The sequence below is a fragment of the Nannospalax galili genome, unplaced genomic scaffold (assembly GCF_000622305.1).
Source record: "Nannospalax galili isolate Female #2095 unplaced genomic scaffold, S.galili_v1.0 scaffold135, whole genome shotgun sequence".
NCBI classification, from domain to species: Eukaryota; Metazoa; Chordata; class Mammalia; order Rodentia; family Spalacidae; genus Nannospalax; species Nannospalax galili.
Window position 1 is genome coordinate 633,809 of NW_008338998.1, and position 15,495 is coordinate 649,303.

The 15,495-nt window shown below is 44.1% G+C and overlaps 1 protein-coding gene across 5 annotated transcripts in view; it reads right to left on the reverse strand.

Annotated features, from left to right (window-relative positions):
• The window catches only part of Atp10a (ATPase phospholipid transporting 10A (putative)), a 191,158-nt gene that overhangs the window by 30,365 nt on the left and 145,298 nt on the right, over nucleotides 1-15,495 (reverse strand). For all 5 annotated transcript variants that reach the window (XM_029563796.1, XM_029563797.1, XM_008833629.3 and 2 more), the window contains exons 4-9: nucleotides 8,463-8,569; nucleotides 7,957-8,088; nucleotides 6,884-7,014; nucleotides 4,986-5,238; nucleotides 2,508-2,725; nucleotides 942-1,136 (exon numbers count right to left, since the gene is read on the reverse strand). In XM_029563796.1, the coding sequence (XP_029419656.1) occupies nucleotides 942-1,136; nucleotides 2,508-2,725; nucleotides 4,986-5,238; nucleotides 6,884-7,014; nucleotides 7,957-8,088; nucleotides 8,463-8,569 (1,036 nt within the window). The remainder of the gene's footprint in view (nucleotides 1-941; nucleotides 1,137-2,507; nucleotides 2,726-4,985; nucleotides 5,239-6,883; nucleotides 7,015-7,956; nucleotides 8,089-8,462; nucleotides 8,570-15,495) is intronic.

The following is a 15,495-nucleotide window of genomic DNA, read 5'->3' on the forward strand; positions in this document are numbered from 1 at the left end:
GTACAGAACTGCCCACTTGGGAGGTCTTCCAGGGCCTCACCAGCCTGGTACAGCAGGATTAAAGCACAGTTGGGTAGCAACTGCTTTTCTGATATGCTGCCATGGTAGAGTGCATCGTACAACCATGCTTACCCTGTGTCATCCACCAGCAGCTCCATTAGTGGAGGCTTCTGAAGAGCTAAGCCAGGAGGCTGTTGAGGGGCAGGTCTGGGGCTCACATCTACCCCTGAACACTTTCATTTCCATCCACTCCAAACTATCTTGCTTTATATGCATGTCCAGGCTCACATGCAGCCCGTATGTAGCCTGGCTTACAGTGCATGATTCTCTGAGGAATACTTGGGTTATACAGGATCCCTTTGCTCATCAACATTTCCTTTCCCCAGAAAGAACCTTAATGCTAGACCAAACCATACCTAACTTGCCATTTCCATCACTCTAAATAACCTCTGATGGTTTCTCTCCCATTCACTTGAAGACGATGCTGAATGTATTTCTTAATACCACATATTTTCTGTGCACCAAAACTTGACTTTGAGCTGTTTCTGTAAATCCCATCACCGCCCTAAGGCACAAATCCAGATTAAAGATCAATCATCTTGACCAGGAGACCTGCACTCAGCCCATCTTTGTCTTCTCTCTTGTATGAATCTAGAAGCTTGAAGCTCTGAGTTAGTCTTCTTTCTGCCTTATGCTCAAAGCCAAGGTGCTCAAGAGGTACCATGGGAAGTAGGTCCTCTCAAAGTCATATGTCTACAGCCTGATGTGCTGCTTTGCTGTATATGAAGCACCCTGCTGCATAGTCTTAAACCTGAGGCACTGACAATGATTGGCTTCCTACAGTAAAGGGAAGCATGCCTACTTTCGGCAAGACTTACAACAGGAAGTGCTCAGAGGAGGTCAAGGGCACCGTGGGCTCTCAAGGATACTACAGAACTTGCCTTTTGTCGTGGCTGATCTGGAGATGTGACAACTACTGTATTGCAGATGGTAAGTGCAATGAAGAAGTCAAAAACATCAGACAGCTCTGGTGAGAGGTGGGCCAGAGGGTGCTCCTGGTGACTCGCAATGGCAAGGAACCTGTCACACTCGCTCACCTTCTCCAATAGCTTAGGGTCAGGTGTAATGTCTTTCTCCTGGGAAGAGAAAAGAGGTGCATGGTGAGTCTGACCCAGTAACCTGCCAAGTGTTCTGAAATTTAAGTATTTAGGAGGCCTTGATTTTATTTTAAGGTATGAACAGAATTTTATCTTATGAATAGGCATGCCATTTCACAATTGTATAATACATATAACTTCAATTATATAAAATACATTACTCACACAGGGAAGCAAATGTATATATTCTTACTATATATGAATATACTTCTTATGAAATAATATATCTAAGATCTACTATTTGTTTAGAAAAATTCAACAAATTTATATCACACGACCCCACAAAATAATATTTTCTGAAGACTCAGCTTCTATATTTTCTTGGAATCACTTCTTTTTACATGTAATTAAAACAGTAATTACCATATTTTATATACCAATTGGCAGTTTTCCCTTAAAATATGATATTGCCCAAACTTTTCAAGGTTTTTTTTTATATGAAAACATATCTTTTAAAAACATCTTCAAAGTAGATAGACATACCATCATTATATAATCACTTATTTATCACTAGACATTTGACTTTCCCATTCTGCTGATATAAATAACACATTGGTGGTAGACTTCTGTGTGCAGTCATCTTGGACTGAACCATTAAATTACTAGGTCAAAAGTTTGAATACTTCATGTATTCTTGGCATGTATTGAAGAATGCTGGAAGGAAAATACGTTCTAAAGCAGTCTTCCTCTTGTCTCCCAGAGCTCTTCTTCCCATATGCCTGGTGAAGTCCACAGATTACCATCCACACTTCTAGATCACCTATACTTAAATGGTAGCTTCTATATGGGCCTGGAAAGTCATAAAAGAATGAAGCTACCAGGCTCAACACAAAAGAGTTCTCCCTCTGTTCTTAAAACATTTCAGAAGTGAAAGGATCTTTTAGGACCTGTCGCTGACTTCTAGAAATTTCCCGGCCTGATGAAAATGGTCGATAAGCATGTGGGCCATAGGTAGCATAAGAGAGAAAGTAATTTTATTAGCTTTGTGCTCTCTAGTTAAAACTTGGGGCTGGGGTGTGGAATTGGCTCTGCTTTTTCACACTTATCATCTTGTTCTGATGTTTTGTTCATTTTGTTTGGCCTGGCTTCCTCTCTGTCACCCCAGCTCACCTGGCAACGACCCACCAACAGACACCACGGCAAAGAAGTTGTATGAGTGCTTTGGAAAAGATACAATGGTAAGAGAGGTGCTGTCCAGGAAAGCCTCTATTCGTGGAGCTCAGCCAAGGTAGAGCTTATTCGTGTGATTAAATATAGATACTTTTGATGATCAGAGGCAATGACAGTGGGAAGAAAGCAGGAGGGCAAGCTGGCCTCTCTCTAGCAGGGCCACACACTCTCCGCACTCACCATGGGGCTGCTGAAGGCTGTGTGCTTAGACAACATGCTGGCTCTCTTGGCCTCAGCTCGGCTGCTTGTACGCCGATGGGTTTTGATACTTTGGTTCCTGTGAGTGATCCAGATGCTCTGATGGCTCCCAATGCTGCCACGCTGGGACACTGTACCCACCCTGGATATCACTTCCTCCTCTTCTGAATCCACCTCTTGGTACCGGGCCAGACGTTGGGCTGTGGGGACAGGGACATGGGGTAAGACATCATGGGGGCAGTCTGAGTCAATTCAGGGTACTCTGGGGTCCATGAGGCTCTGGCAAGGTCCCCCAGAGAACACCTCTGTCTTTGCTCTCTTGTGGTAAGGTGGCATTTAGTCAGTTTCACTGACAAGGTGAAAGAGAGCAGTCTCACCCTGTACCCTTCATCAACTGAGTGACTGGTCAAACCCTCTGGAAGCAACAGAATTTTCTTGTTTGATGGTAGCATCAAATCAAAGTCTTTCACAGGTGAAAAGACCAAATCTCATGTCAGATAATTTAAGGCACTTGCTAAGGTCATAAGACACAAGGACAGAAAGATTCAGGTAACACCCAACTCCAAGGGATTCCAAAGCTTGGGTTCTGTCTAGTATGGCACAGTGGTACCCTCCATACTCGACCAACAAGTCAGGTATGGACAGACACAGGCTTCCAACAGCTCCTCTGTTTCTGTAGAGCCTAGTTATGCATGCTGGTCTGGAGAAAGGCAAGCAGATTGTGCAGGCCTGCCTATACAACAGGGCTCTTCAAATATTCGCCAATCCCTCTTACCCTAGGATCATGTTAGTGGGCTGTCTCACTAGGCCCTTCCGGGCAAATTAGACACATTGTCCATGTGCCTTCCAAACAGAAATGCAGGGAACTTAGGCTAGGATGAGGGTGCTCACTGGTATAGGCCCCTTTCTATGTCCAATGGAGTCTCAGACCTTAACTTTATTACTTTTTAAAAAATATATTATTAATACTATCTTTGATTGACAAATCAAAGCTGTACATATTTACAGAGTACAGATTTTTTTGTTTTTATCTATGTATGAAATGTGCTATACATATTCATCAAGCTAATTAGTGTATCCATCACCTTACCAATTGGAAATATCAGTATTGACTAGAGTCACTCAACTGTGCAGGTGATCTCAAATCTGTTCTCGTCTGTCTGAAACTGGGTCCCAACTGTGGAAGGCTGCTGCAAACACACTGCCTGGGAATAATTCTACTACACAAAGCTTAGCAGTTGGGGACCAGGAAGAGGAGGCAGGAGGGTTAGAGTGTGAGACAGGGCAGATGGATGAAGGCATGGAGACCACCACTAGGAGTTTATTTTGGGTACAAATAAAACATTAAACACAGGGCTGGAGAAATGGCTCAGTGGTTAAGAACACTGGTTGTTCTTGTAGAAAACCTGGTTTGAATCCCAGCACCTACATGGCAGCTAACAACTGTCTATAACTCCAGTTCCAGGAGATCCAACCCCTCTTCTGACCTCCGCAGGCACTGTACAACACGAGTGCACTTACACACATACATCACACTCATACACATAAAATAAAGATAAATAAATTTAAAAATAGGAAAAAAAAACATTGAACAGTAGTAGGTACAGTCCTATGCCTTCTGCTTAACAGCGTATAAAGACAGTGGGTATCAATGTAATTCTTGGGGGCTAGAGAGATAGCTCAGGAGTTCCAGATGAAGCCATTCGCTGCTGCTCCCATTTTATACTTGCTTCTGCTTGGGGGCACCGTTTCCTTGATGTTTATTGTTTTTGTAGGAAGAAAGAAGGCTTCTGTTTGCAGAGCAAAGGGGCGTTATTTGGAGATGCTGTGACTCCAAAAAAGCTGCTGTGACGCAGGCACCCTCACCACAGTGCCCTCTCCTGGCAGGGTGGGGGCCAGGTGGCTTAGGTAGCCAATGGCTTCCCCTGAGCCCTCCTTCAGCAAGGAAGGAGGCAGCAAAGGATAAGGAAAGAGGAGAGGAGGCGAGGCTGCCTGAGTAATCATTAGTAAAGCCACTCACTTTTCTCAGCTCCCACAGACCAGAGGCAGCATAAGACATCCAATGCCCTTCTGATAACTTTCACCTGATAACTGGAAGATAGACGAGTGACAACAGAAAAATCTTTGTCCCTCTGTGTGGCAAAGTGAAGCCACTGCACGCTGCAGAAACTGGCTCCTCAAGGGTGCTCTGCCTGGTTGCTGTGCTGGCCTGGCAGAAAATGAGAGCCAGAACAGATGTCTATCATTCCAGATACTGCGGCAAGCAGGGCGATGTCAGCGCATTCTATAAATAGCACTGGGGCTTCGGGCTCCCAAGTGACAGCCAAGGCTTTGTGCTCCCTTGAAAACCAGCAATCCTTGAAGCTTGTGGACAGATTCTCCCTTCCTTCCTCCCATGGGGCTTTGAGATAGCAGCTTTCTTGTCCAGTGCTTGGAAGTCCCTCCCCGCCCCAGACTCACCATTTGCATCATGCGAATATTCTATGCCGGAGACGGTGCATCTTCGGAAGACCATCTTATTCTCAGTTAAAGTGCCAGTTTTATCTGAGAAGATGTACTGTATCTGCCCCAAGTCTTCCGTGATGTTCAGAGCTCGGCACTGCAGCTGTGAGTCCGTCTCTTCATCATACAGTTCTATGTCTTGGTTAATGAAGTACACTTGGCATAGTTTAACAATTTCAATGGAAACATACAAGGAAACTGGGATCAAAACCTAGAAGACACAGGCAGGCAAGATCAGTAACTGTGAGGACAGGAGCAGTGGAATTAACCTAATCTATTTAAATGACAAATGCTACAACCACAAGGAAGCAGGAACTGTACTGTACCTTTAAGGCTTAAATAGGTGAGTTTAAAGTCACTAGTGTAAAAGGATTAGAGTACTGGCAAAGAGTTTAAACTAGGATAGCCTAGGCCGGTGTAACTGCAGAGCGGGAATCCACTCCCGTGTCTGGAAAGGTAACGATGGCCTGGAGACTAAGTTGTGCTTGAGAGAGGCTAGGAAAGGAAAGAGAAGAGAGAATATAACATGGCACCGTCAGAGACCTCATAAGCAAAGTCACCTCTAACTACAGCAGCACTTGACCTCAGGTTTCCCTTGGGCCCCAGTTATGGGAGCTGCCTGTCACTCAAGGATTTGACCCAAGGTCTAGGGAGCTGCCACAAAATGCAAACAATCTTTTGAGAAGCTGGTTTTATGTTGAAGGGCAATTTCTGTGATCTCATGCAATAAAGAGCAAAGGAAAGAAGACTTTGAAAAAAAATCCAGGTTTTTTCCATAATGTAAGATCAACTTTCTTGAAATGAATGTTTGTTTATTTTGTAGAGCCACAGTATTGAACTAATATTTATGGGTCCAGAATACATATTCATATTAACTGGGTTCTCCTAGTTAATTAATTATGCTAATGAGATACCAACTATTATCCTAGCTCAAGGCTAGAACAAAAATTTGCATGTATAAAAAGGAACTAATTTGGAATGTTAAATAAGGCTGTTTCCCACTGTACAAAAAACATACGAGTTCTCTCAGGCAAGGCTGAGCATGTCCTCTGGTCATTCTATGTTCTCTGACAGGTTAGGGACCCTCACTGCCGCTTCTCAGCCTTGGGAGCTCTGGGACCATCCCCATTCTTTAACAAACCTTCCTGAGTGCAGACTCCCACTGAAGGATGGGAGGCTTCTGAATACTACTGCTACTGAAAGCCAATACAATAAATACTACAGCTACTGCTACTGAAAGTGCAGGCAGTGACGTCAGAATGAATCCCAGAGAAGAGCATCAGCAGAAAGATGGATGCTGTCAGTGAAGCACTGTCTGGAGTTCAGCTCACAGCAAAGCACTCAGGTTGGTTTCTTAGTTTTTACAAAATACCATTATCAATATAATATGCTCACGTTAGGTGAACCTGGGCAAAAGACACATGTGGATGCTGTCCATTAGTGTCTGCACAGATTTGTAAATCTAAAAATTACTTCCAAATAAATTTTTTTTTAAATAGTAATTGGGATTGAGGGTATAAGTGAGTGGCACAGAACTTACTTAGCATGCATGAAGCTCTTGGGTCAATCTCAGGCACCATAAATTAATAATAATTATTATTATAATGGCAGAAAAGCAAGGGCATAATGGCAGAAAACTAAATCCTCAGATCATTAAGAATTTTAAGATAAACAAAGGAGAGCATTAACTTGAAAATCAGTCAGAGAAATAGCCTACAAATAAGTAGAGAAATAAAAAGCAACACACATTTGTGGTCCTTCCTGATGCAGGTTTATAAGGAATTCTTAGCAAGTATGATGGCTTTTGCATTCTCCCGAGAAAAGTAATGCAATTATACAATACTTCGTATTGTTACCTGTAGAACTATTATCATTGTCAAAAATGAGTAAACCGCAGCTGTGGCTGGGGAGAGAGAGCTGCCATCAGACTCGGGGACATCAAACAATGCTTTCTTCTCTTGATAGCGCCATACCCATAATCCATGTCCTGCACATATTCAAAGAGAGGTATCATTCATCTGACAGAAAAGTAAAAAGGATGCTTGGGAAAATTAAGGCAAAGTTTTAAGATTGTTACTGGGCATGGCACATCTGGTTTATCAGCCTTCTTTACCCTGGAGAAAAGCAAAAGCACATAGTGTTCTTTCCTCACATCAAGAGATTCTTGAACTGGGTGTGCTACTGCACATCTGTAAACATGTCACTCAGGAGGCTGAGGCAGAAAGATCGTACACCTAGTCCAACCTGGACTACAAAGCAAGAATTCCCCACCCCAAGGTTTCCAGTTGCAAGTTTCCTGTTGTTGGTGCTGAATGGCACCACTAGTTATGATCCAGGAACTGCCTATGGGCTGGGAGAGGAATTTCCTCCAAGTGCATTTCACACACACACACACACACACACACACACACACACACACACAAAGCCAGTGTCATGAGCTGCTTGGTAAAGAAGCAGTGGCTCCTCAATCTTGCCTACTGCTGTTCCTTGGAGATTAAAAAGTCATGTGTACAGATCCTGAGAATCCAAGGGTAAGGAACATTAGTTCAGAAACTGAGTCCCACAACCTATCTGGTAACAGAAGCCGTTTGATAGTCTGTGCGGCTCTGTCTTTTACCATCTGAGACTATGCCTCGAGACCATGTTACACATACCTGGTCCAGGCTAACAGCTGACCAGGGTGGGTGCCATGTGCTTGGGCCTCAAAACACTTTCCTGAAAAGCTGGTGTAACCTGCTAGCCCCTTCTTAGGACCCAAATAATTTTTTCTCTTTTTATAAAGTTCTTTTTGGTAATATGTATATTGCTGATCCAGATATCACTGGAATTTAAGCCAGTTAAGATGGTGTATTTGACCTTTAAGATGCTAGATTGCCTGGAAGTTACCCAGCAGCATCTACTTACTTGAGACCCATCTTAGGAGACTTACCTACTGCTGAAAATAGAGACATAAAAACGAGGAGAAGGACACACCAGAGCACATCGCAGTTCATTTGCCTCTCAAGCTGGCTGCGCTTGTAGCGGGGCCCACTGTTGTTCAGCAGGGCTTTAGTTTCATGTCCTGGAGGGAAGGATGGAGGGACATGGTATACCAGTATCTTACAGATGAGATCAATAACTGGATCCTACAGAGCAATTGAATTATATCTTGCAGCCTGACTATAGTTGGGTGATATTCTTGATCAAAATCATAGGGTACAGAATGAACAGACCTTCATAACAACTGTGGAGAAATGAATAGAAGGAAGTATGCCAAAAGAGAGCACTTTTGGTTAAGATACATTAGAAGAACCTTGCTTTTGCACTTTTCTGTTTTCCTAAACTTCCCAAGATTCTACAATCAGTATATGCAACTCTTACAACCAGAAGTAAGGAGAAATGTTGGAGAACATAGAGCACCATGTGGCAACACGTGGTCTAAGTGCCTATGCTTACCTGCATAGATGACGATGCCAGCCACGGCTTCTGTGTTCCTGATGGTGCATCCCCGAAGAAGCAGGTTTTCTTTATGCAGCCCGGCCCTCTCCCCATTGCTGTGTATGCTGTTAAGGAACAAGGCATGTGGAATGTCACCTAGTTGCACATACTACCTTGCATCTCAATCAGCACTGCTTAGGGAAAGAAGGACCTGATACAAGAGAAGCTCTGGGAAGCCTGGATGCTGGGCAGGAAAGGGGAAATGGAGCCTCCAGCAAGGGCACTTGTCCCAGTAGGTCTCCAAAGCAGCAGAGGGGAAACTGCTACTCCTTAGTAACTGGCCATCCAGAACATGCTCAAAAGCTAATATTTATTTGCTTTGCCTGGGCTTGTTTTGACGTCAGTGACTGACTACCCAGACAGAGGGGACAGACTCTGGAGCAGCAGGGTGGAGCTGGGACACATACTGATAAGGACAGTCTTGCTAGTTGATTGCTGGTATATGTGTGCTCTGCATGGGGAAATGCTTGTCCTCCTCAGCACCTTATGTTTTCACACAAACAAATGCATGCCGCTAGAAAGGGGGAATGACATTAATTTTGGCAACATTTTCTGTTTTTTTTTTTGTGTGTGTGCATGTGTGTGTACATGTGTACATGTGTATGTAGATACGAGCATAGAGGCCAGAGGAGGCCACCGGGTGTCCTGTTCTATCACTCTATGTCTTATTTCCTTGAGGCAGGGTCTCTCACTGGAGCTTGTCATTTTCAGCCAGGCTTGCTGGCTACCAAGCCCAGCAGTCCTGTTTGTCTCTGCACCTCTCTCTCCAGCCTTGGTGTCATAGGTTTGCATGATCACACCTGACTTTTTACATGGGTGCTGGGGATCTAAACTCAGGCCCTCATGCTTGCAAGTGCTCTTATCCATTAATCTCCTTAGCCTCAATATTGGCAACATTTTTACATCTAATTTTTCTTATAAAGTTAGTCATTATTATTTGAAGTATTAGTATATTTAATCTGAGATGTGTTAACACCCATGACACAGGGTTATAAAGTGTTTTAGTGCTGTATAGACTGAAAAGTACTGTCCAAGTTTAAGCCACTGGCTTTCAAATTTGTCCTCTTGGTCTAATGACGAGTACTGGCCAGACAGCCCATGCTAGGACCACACCGGGACAGATACAGTCTCAGAAGCCCAATATACAGGTCACAGGACAGGTCTTGGAGACTTCCAGAACTACAGCAGAAGCCTGGCTTATCCTGTTCTGAGTACTGATGCTGAAAAGACACTTTCCAAAAAGCCACCTTTCTGTAGCCTCCACAGACATCCTTCCCCCACACCCAGAATCCAAATGTCTTCTCCTGGCAGCTCACACCTCTGAAAGCCTTTCCCTTCTGCCAGCTCCTAGAGTGACACATGCTAACCACAGAAATAAATATGTTTTCTAGTGAAGAAGAGAAGCTTAAAAAAAATCAAGAACAAAATGCATGCTTGGATGCTGCAGTTTAAGTTTCTGATTCACCAGTCAGGTCAGTTCTGTAGAACACATGGAAAGGGCTATGCAGGAAGGTATCCCACAGCACTGTGCTGGCAGCTCAGACACTGGCAATGCCAAGAGAGAGAGGTTCAAGATTGAAGACCTCTCTGAGCTCAGCTTTAAGAGATTGTTTGGTGCAAGACAGCTACATACACAGCATACACAGCACTGCTCCATTACTGTCCCAGGGAGAGGACACCCACCTGTATTTTCAAACAGATGTTTCTCTAGGGACAGTAAGATGTGGAAATTACTTCTCTAGGGCAACAGTAAAGAACTATCATCCAAGTCATCCTCTCTAGGAATGAGATAAACTCAGCGAAAACAAGAGCAGTATTTCAGATTCAGCCTTCTTCTAATATGCACTTTTAGCAACTACAGCCAGACCTCCACATCATCTTGTTCAGTAAACGTTCAATCAGACATAAGTGGGAGTTATTTTGGGGGAAACTGTAATGAAAATGTAAAAATTTTTTTCTTGTTATTCCCTGTATAATACAGTATACAACTATTTACATGACATTTACACTGTATTAGGTTTTATAAGTCGTATAGTTTAAAGTATATAAAAGGATATGTGTGGGTTATGTGAAATACTATACCACACCATACCATTTTCACATAGGGGATTTGAGCAACTGTGAGTTTTAGTATCAGCAGTGAAGAGTTCTAAAAACAGCCTCCCAAGTACTGAGGACTCTCCTGTGCTTTCTGTCTCAGTCTCTCTATGCCTCCCCCTACCGTGTGTGTGTGTGTGTGTGTGTGTGTGTGTGTGTGTGTGTGTCCGTATCTGTGTGTGTGCATCTGTGTGTATATGTGTCTGTGTGCTTCTGTGTGTGTGACTATGTATGTGTCTATATCTGTGTGTGTGCATCTGTGTGCATCTGTGTGTGTATGTATCTGTGTGTGTTTGTGCTGTAATTACGCCTGAACTCAGGTCTTCAGAAATGCAAGGCAAGAACTCTACCACTGAGCTATACCCCAGTTCCTATACTGTGACTTATAATCAAACCAAGCAAGGTAGAAACTCATCACCAGAATTGCATCAGCCTATGTAAGGATCACAGCAGCAGGGACAGGGAGCAGATACAAGGCTACAGTGATACATTCCTGTGGGAACAGCTCCCATAAAAGAGGTGGAAAGCAGTCTGGAGAAGAGAATCACCAGTGGAATCCCAGCCCTCAGCAACCAGAGGGCTGCCTTGGACTTCTGACAGGAAGAGTTCCCACCAACACTGGAACAGATCCAGGGCCACACAGGTATGAGACTCAGTTCCAAAGATGCCCAGGAGAAAGGGAATCCATCAAGCTGCCCTCAGCATCTTCCTCTCTGTTATCATTGGCACAACTACACTGTCCATAGAATCCATAAGATAAAATCCCTAGGACTTTAAGATATGACAGGGTGTTTAATAAAGTCACTGGGTTAAAATGAGGTCATTAGGGCAGTCTCTAATCCAATCTGAATAGTGACCTTCTAAGACGAGATTAGGAAACAAAAACTTAGACGGATGGTGATGAGAGGACACAAGACACGTGGCCATCCACATGCCAAGAAGCCAAGAAGCCTCTAGTGAAATCAGCCCACCTAACACTAGGGCCTCTGCCTCCTAGGATCCAGACTGAACAAATTAAATTAACCTCTGTCATCAATTCTGCCCAGTCTGTGGTACTCTACTGTGGTGGCCTTAGCAACAGAACACATCCTTTAACATTTAATCTAAGCTCCTAGGAAACACTCTTCTAGTTCAAGTCCCCAGGCCTCCTGACTCATCTAACTGCCCTCTTCTAAATGAAAACTGTCCGGAAGCAAAACTTTATGAAAAACTGACTAGTGGTAAGATGTAGTATCCCCTGAGAAGTGCCACATGCAGGATCCTGGGAAATAGCAGAGTTCAGCTAATAAGTGTCCAGCTCAGCTTTTCTCTCTCTAAAGGTGTTACATCTCTGTGATACATTTGCTGTTGGGAACAGTCTCATTCCACTGAGTTTAGCATGTGAGGAAAGCCACCCCTAGCATGCCCTCAAGAGTCTGGAATAGAAGTGGAAATGCATCCAGTCAGACACAAGAGGGCAAGGTGATGATGCTCGGGCAGCTCATGCTAAGGCCAAGGCCTAGAGCATAAAGGAGTGGCAGCCTGCACGGTCTTAAGTCAATTCTCTCCCCAAGGCACCTCACCTATAATATGCAGACATCTTTCTGGGCCCTCCTCTCTGTTCTGCCCTGATGTGACCCCACATCGTCCGGGTTGTCCAGGCCACCAGCCTGTGTTCTAGATTCTTCCTGTCTCACTTTTTTATCCCCTCAACTATCAGCCCTCAATATAACATCTTATCTCTTCCTATGGAGGCTTTCTACCCTGGGCAGCCACACCACAGACCTGTTCTTCCCACCTCAGGCTGGCCTCTGCCTAGAGGAGGTCTGTCTTCCAGCCAGGGCTCAATTTTGCAGCCTTCAGGCATACCCTCTGTGCTAAGTTCACAGCCCCACAGCCAGGATCATCATGTCTTACTACAGTTTGCACCCTGTTGTCCCCTTTCAGTTTGACAAATGCTAACTGCTGCCCTGGCCTTGATTTTGGGTTGTGTCTACTGAAGGAAAATGTTGGGAATCATTCTGGAGTAGTATACAGGAGCAAGAGAGGACAGGAAGTAAATTCCCTGCTCCCTTTTGGATGGGGAGAACTGGTTGACTGTGTCCCTTGACCTAACATATAGGTCCATCCAGAGGGCCTTGGCATGCTTCGCCAGTGGCTACTCCTTCCCTTGAGCCCTTGGGCCTTATAGTGATGACAGCTCAGCTGCTACTGACCCAGTGTCTACACTATGCATTGCAGATCCCTAGGTCCCATCCATCATTGTATAGATAATGTCACTCTTGCTTCTGTGAATTTTAGAGCTCCATCTGTCCCTAGGAGCACTCTGACTGACATAGATAGGAAAGACGGAGTGATAGGTAACCAATAGAAAATGCCTGGGACTGCTGAATCATGGGCAGACTTTTCTTTAAAATAATACATTGCTCAGGTTTTTTATTCATCAAATTTAAGTACATGTGGAAATTTCCAAACTGCTTTGTGCCGACGTTCAATTTTCTCAAGGTACAATTATGTCAATTAAGGTAAATGAAAGCTCCTCAATTTTAAAGACTCTGGCTGATGTGGTTACAGTTCAGCTCAATGTCTGCTCACTGCCACTGAGGCTCTTTTGGACACACTGAATAAAAACTTTAATCTTAAGACTAGGTGTTGAGGGGTGGTAAAGAATTGTGACAGCTCTGACATCAGTAATGACCCTGCTGCTGTATCTCACGGGGTGACAATAGACCCTGCAGGAGTCATCTACCAGGAAGTTATCCCAGAAAGCAGGCTATGGGGTCCTGATGGCATCCAGGACTCATCCTGGCCCTGTGAGGTTGTCCACAGTTCCATGGCATTCAGACAGAAGAGCTCGGGGAGCGTACTTGGGGGCAAGAATGGTAACTGAGAGAACAGGGTGGCTACACATGCATTGGACAAATAACTTGAGGCTAGAAACTGTTCAAGAGACATAAAAGACTGCCACATTATAAAGGTCAACTCAACAGGAAGATACAGTTATTATAAATACCTATGTACCCAACATCAAAGCACCTAAACATACAAGCAAATACAAAGGGAGACACAGACAACTGGCTTTCCAGTGTGAAATAGAATTTTATGACAGACAACCAAACAGCCAACCAATCTCTTGTTTTATTCTTTAGTGAAAAGTAGAAATATTCCATTGGGTCATGGTTTCAAATATCACTACATGCAGGGCTGGAGAGATGGCTCAGTGGTTAAGAGTGCATACTACTCTTTCAAAGGGTCCAAGTTCAGTTCCTAGCGCCCATATCAGGTGACTTACAACTGTCCCTAATTCCAGTTCCCGGGGATTCAATGTCCCCTTCTGGCCTCCACAGGCACCAGTACACATGTAGCATACACTCAAAGAGACACAGACACACATACACACGAAAATAAAAAAAAGATCACCATGAGCTATGAAGTTGACCGAACAGAGAACATAAGCGACCTGAGTCAGGTCTCTCTCCATTGCAGGGAGCTCTCTGGACAGTGAGGCTCGGGCTGGTGAGAGAACAGAGCGAGCTGAATGCAGTGGAGAATGCTGGACCTTCCAGTTCCTGAGGATTTGGTCATGGCTTAACTGCAGGGATTGCGTTAATGAACACTGAGCCCTAAAATGCACTTGAATTATGAAGCTCCTGACATCTTTTCCTACAACCTGCAATGTATTTCACATACTGTGGTACCCACTCATTTAAAGTATACAGCTAAGTGTTTGTCTATTCAGAGTTGTGAAATCACCAGCAGCTAACTCAAGAACATTTTCTCCACCCAAATAGAAACCCTGTATCATGGCTAGTCACCCTTCTTCCCGTGCTCTTCTGTTCTCCCCAAGCCCCTAAAGCCTCTGATTCTGTTCTGTCTCTACAGAGAACCCTACTCCAGATATTTCCTACCAATGGAATCATAAACTGAGGCTAACACCACCCACTATAGGATGACTTCCAAATTATGTGGTACTTTACATGTGTTCTTTTACTTGATTATCAGGTCAACCTGAGACTGGAGGAGCAGCCAGTGCTATCCACAGAATTAGAAGGCCAGGAATTGGAAATCTAGGATAGCGCTTCTACAACTGCCTCCTCTAAAGCACTTACTTCAAACAAGGATGTTTTGGCTGACACCTTAAGTTCTAGTCTCTCAATAAAAGTCCATGTGTGTAGCTAAAGGCTACATAACAAGAAACAATGCCAGACAGGAGGGACCTTCCTTTGAGTTGTTGGCCAGTGTGGGGCCCAGGAGACTCCCAGACAGTAACCCAGCATAGATCTGGGAAAATGAACAGCAGACCCGAATCTTATCTAAAGGAATGCTGGCAACTGATTGCTGCTAGATGAGGAAGAGCTGATATTCCTAAAACAAGGAAGTCTAGATAGGCTGACTAGACTCAGTGGACAGACAAGCAGTGGGGAATGGCTGGGGGCACTGATAACACAGTGGGCAGTAACTGGGATGACAGAGTATATGGGCTCCGGTGGAGGGAGTTGTGGGAGGGTGCCATTTGGGGTGAAGTTATAAAGATGAATAAGATTGTTTGGGATATTCTGTATGAAATACAAAAAACCAATCAATTAAAAATATGAGTTTATACTTGAGGAAGAAGCATAAAAATTTGCTTCATTTTAATGAGTGGATATGATAAACATTACCATTGAAATCTACCTTATTATTTTATATCCGCGCTCAGGTGTCAAGGATTTTAGAAAGTAGCCGACTGTGACTAGTAATAACCAGATATATAGAGATTAGAGATGCATGTGCCAACATTTAAGTGTTATTTGCATTAAAAATAAGTTTTTCTGCTCCTAGCCTGCACTACTATCCTCAGGCCTCTTGGGGTAAGTCTACAGCGCAGCCCTCCGCGCCGGGACTCCCTAAGCCACATTCACCCTTCCATCCCCCC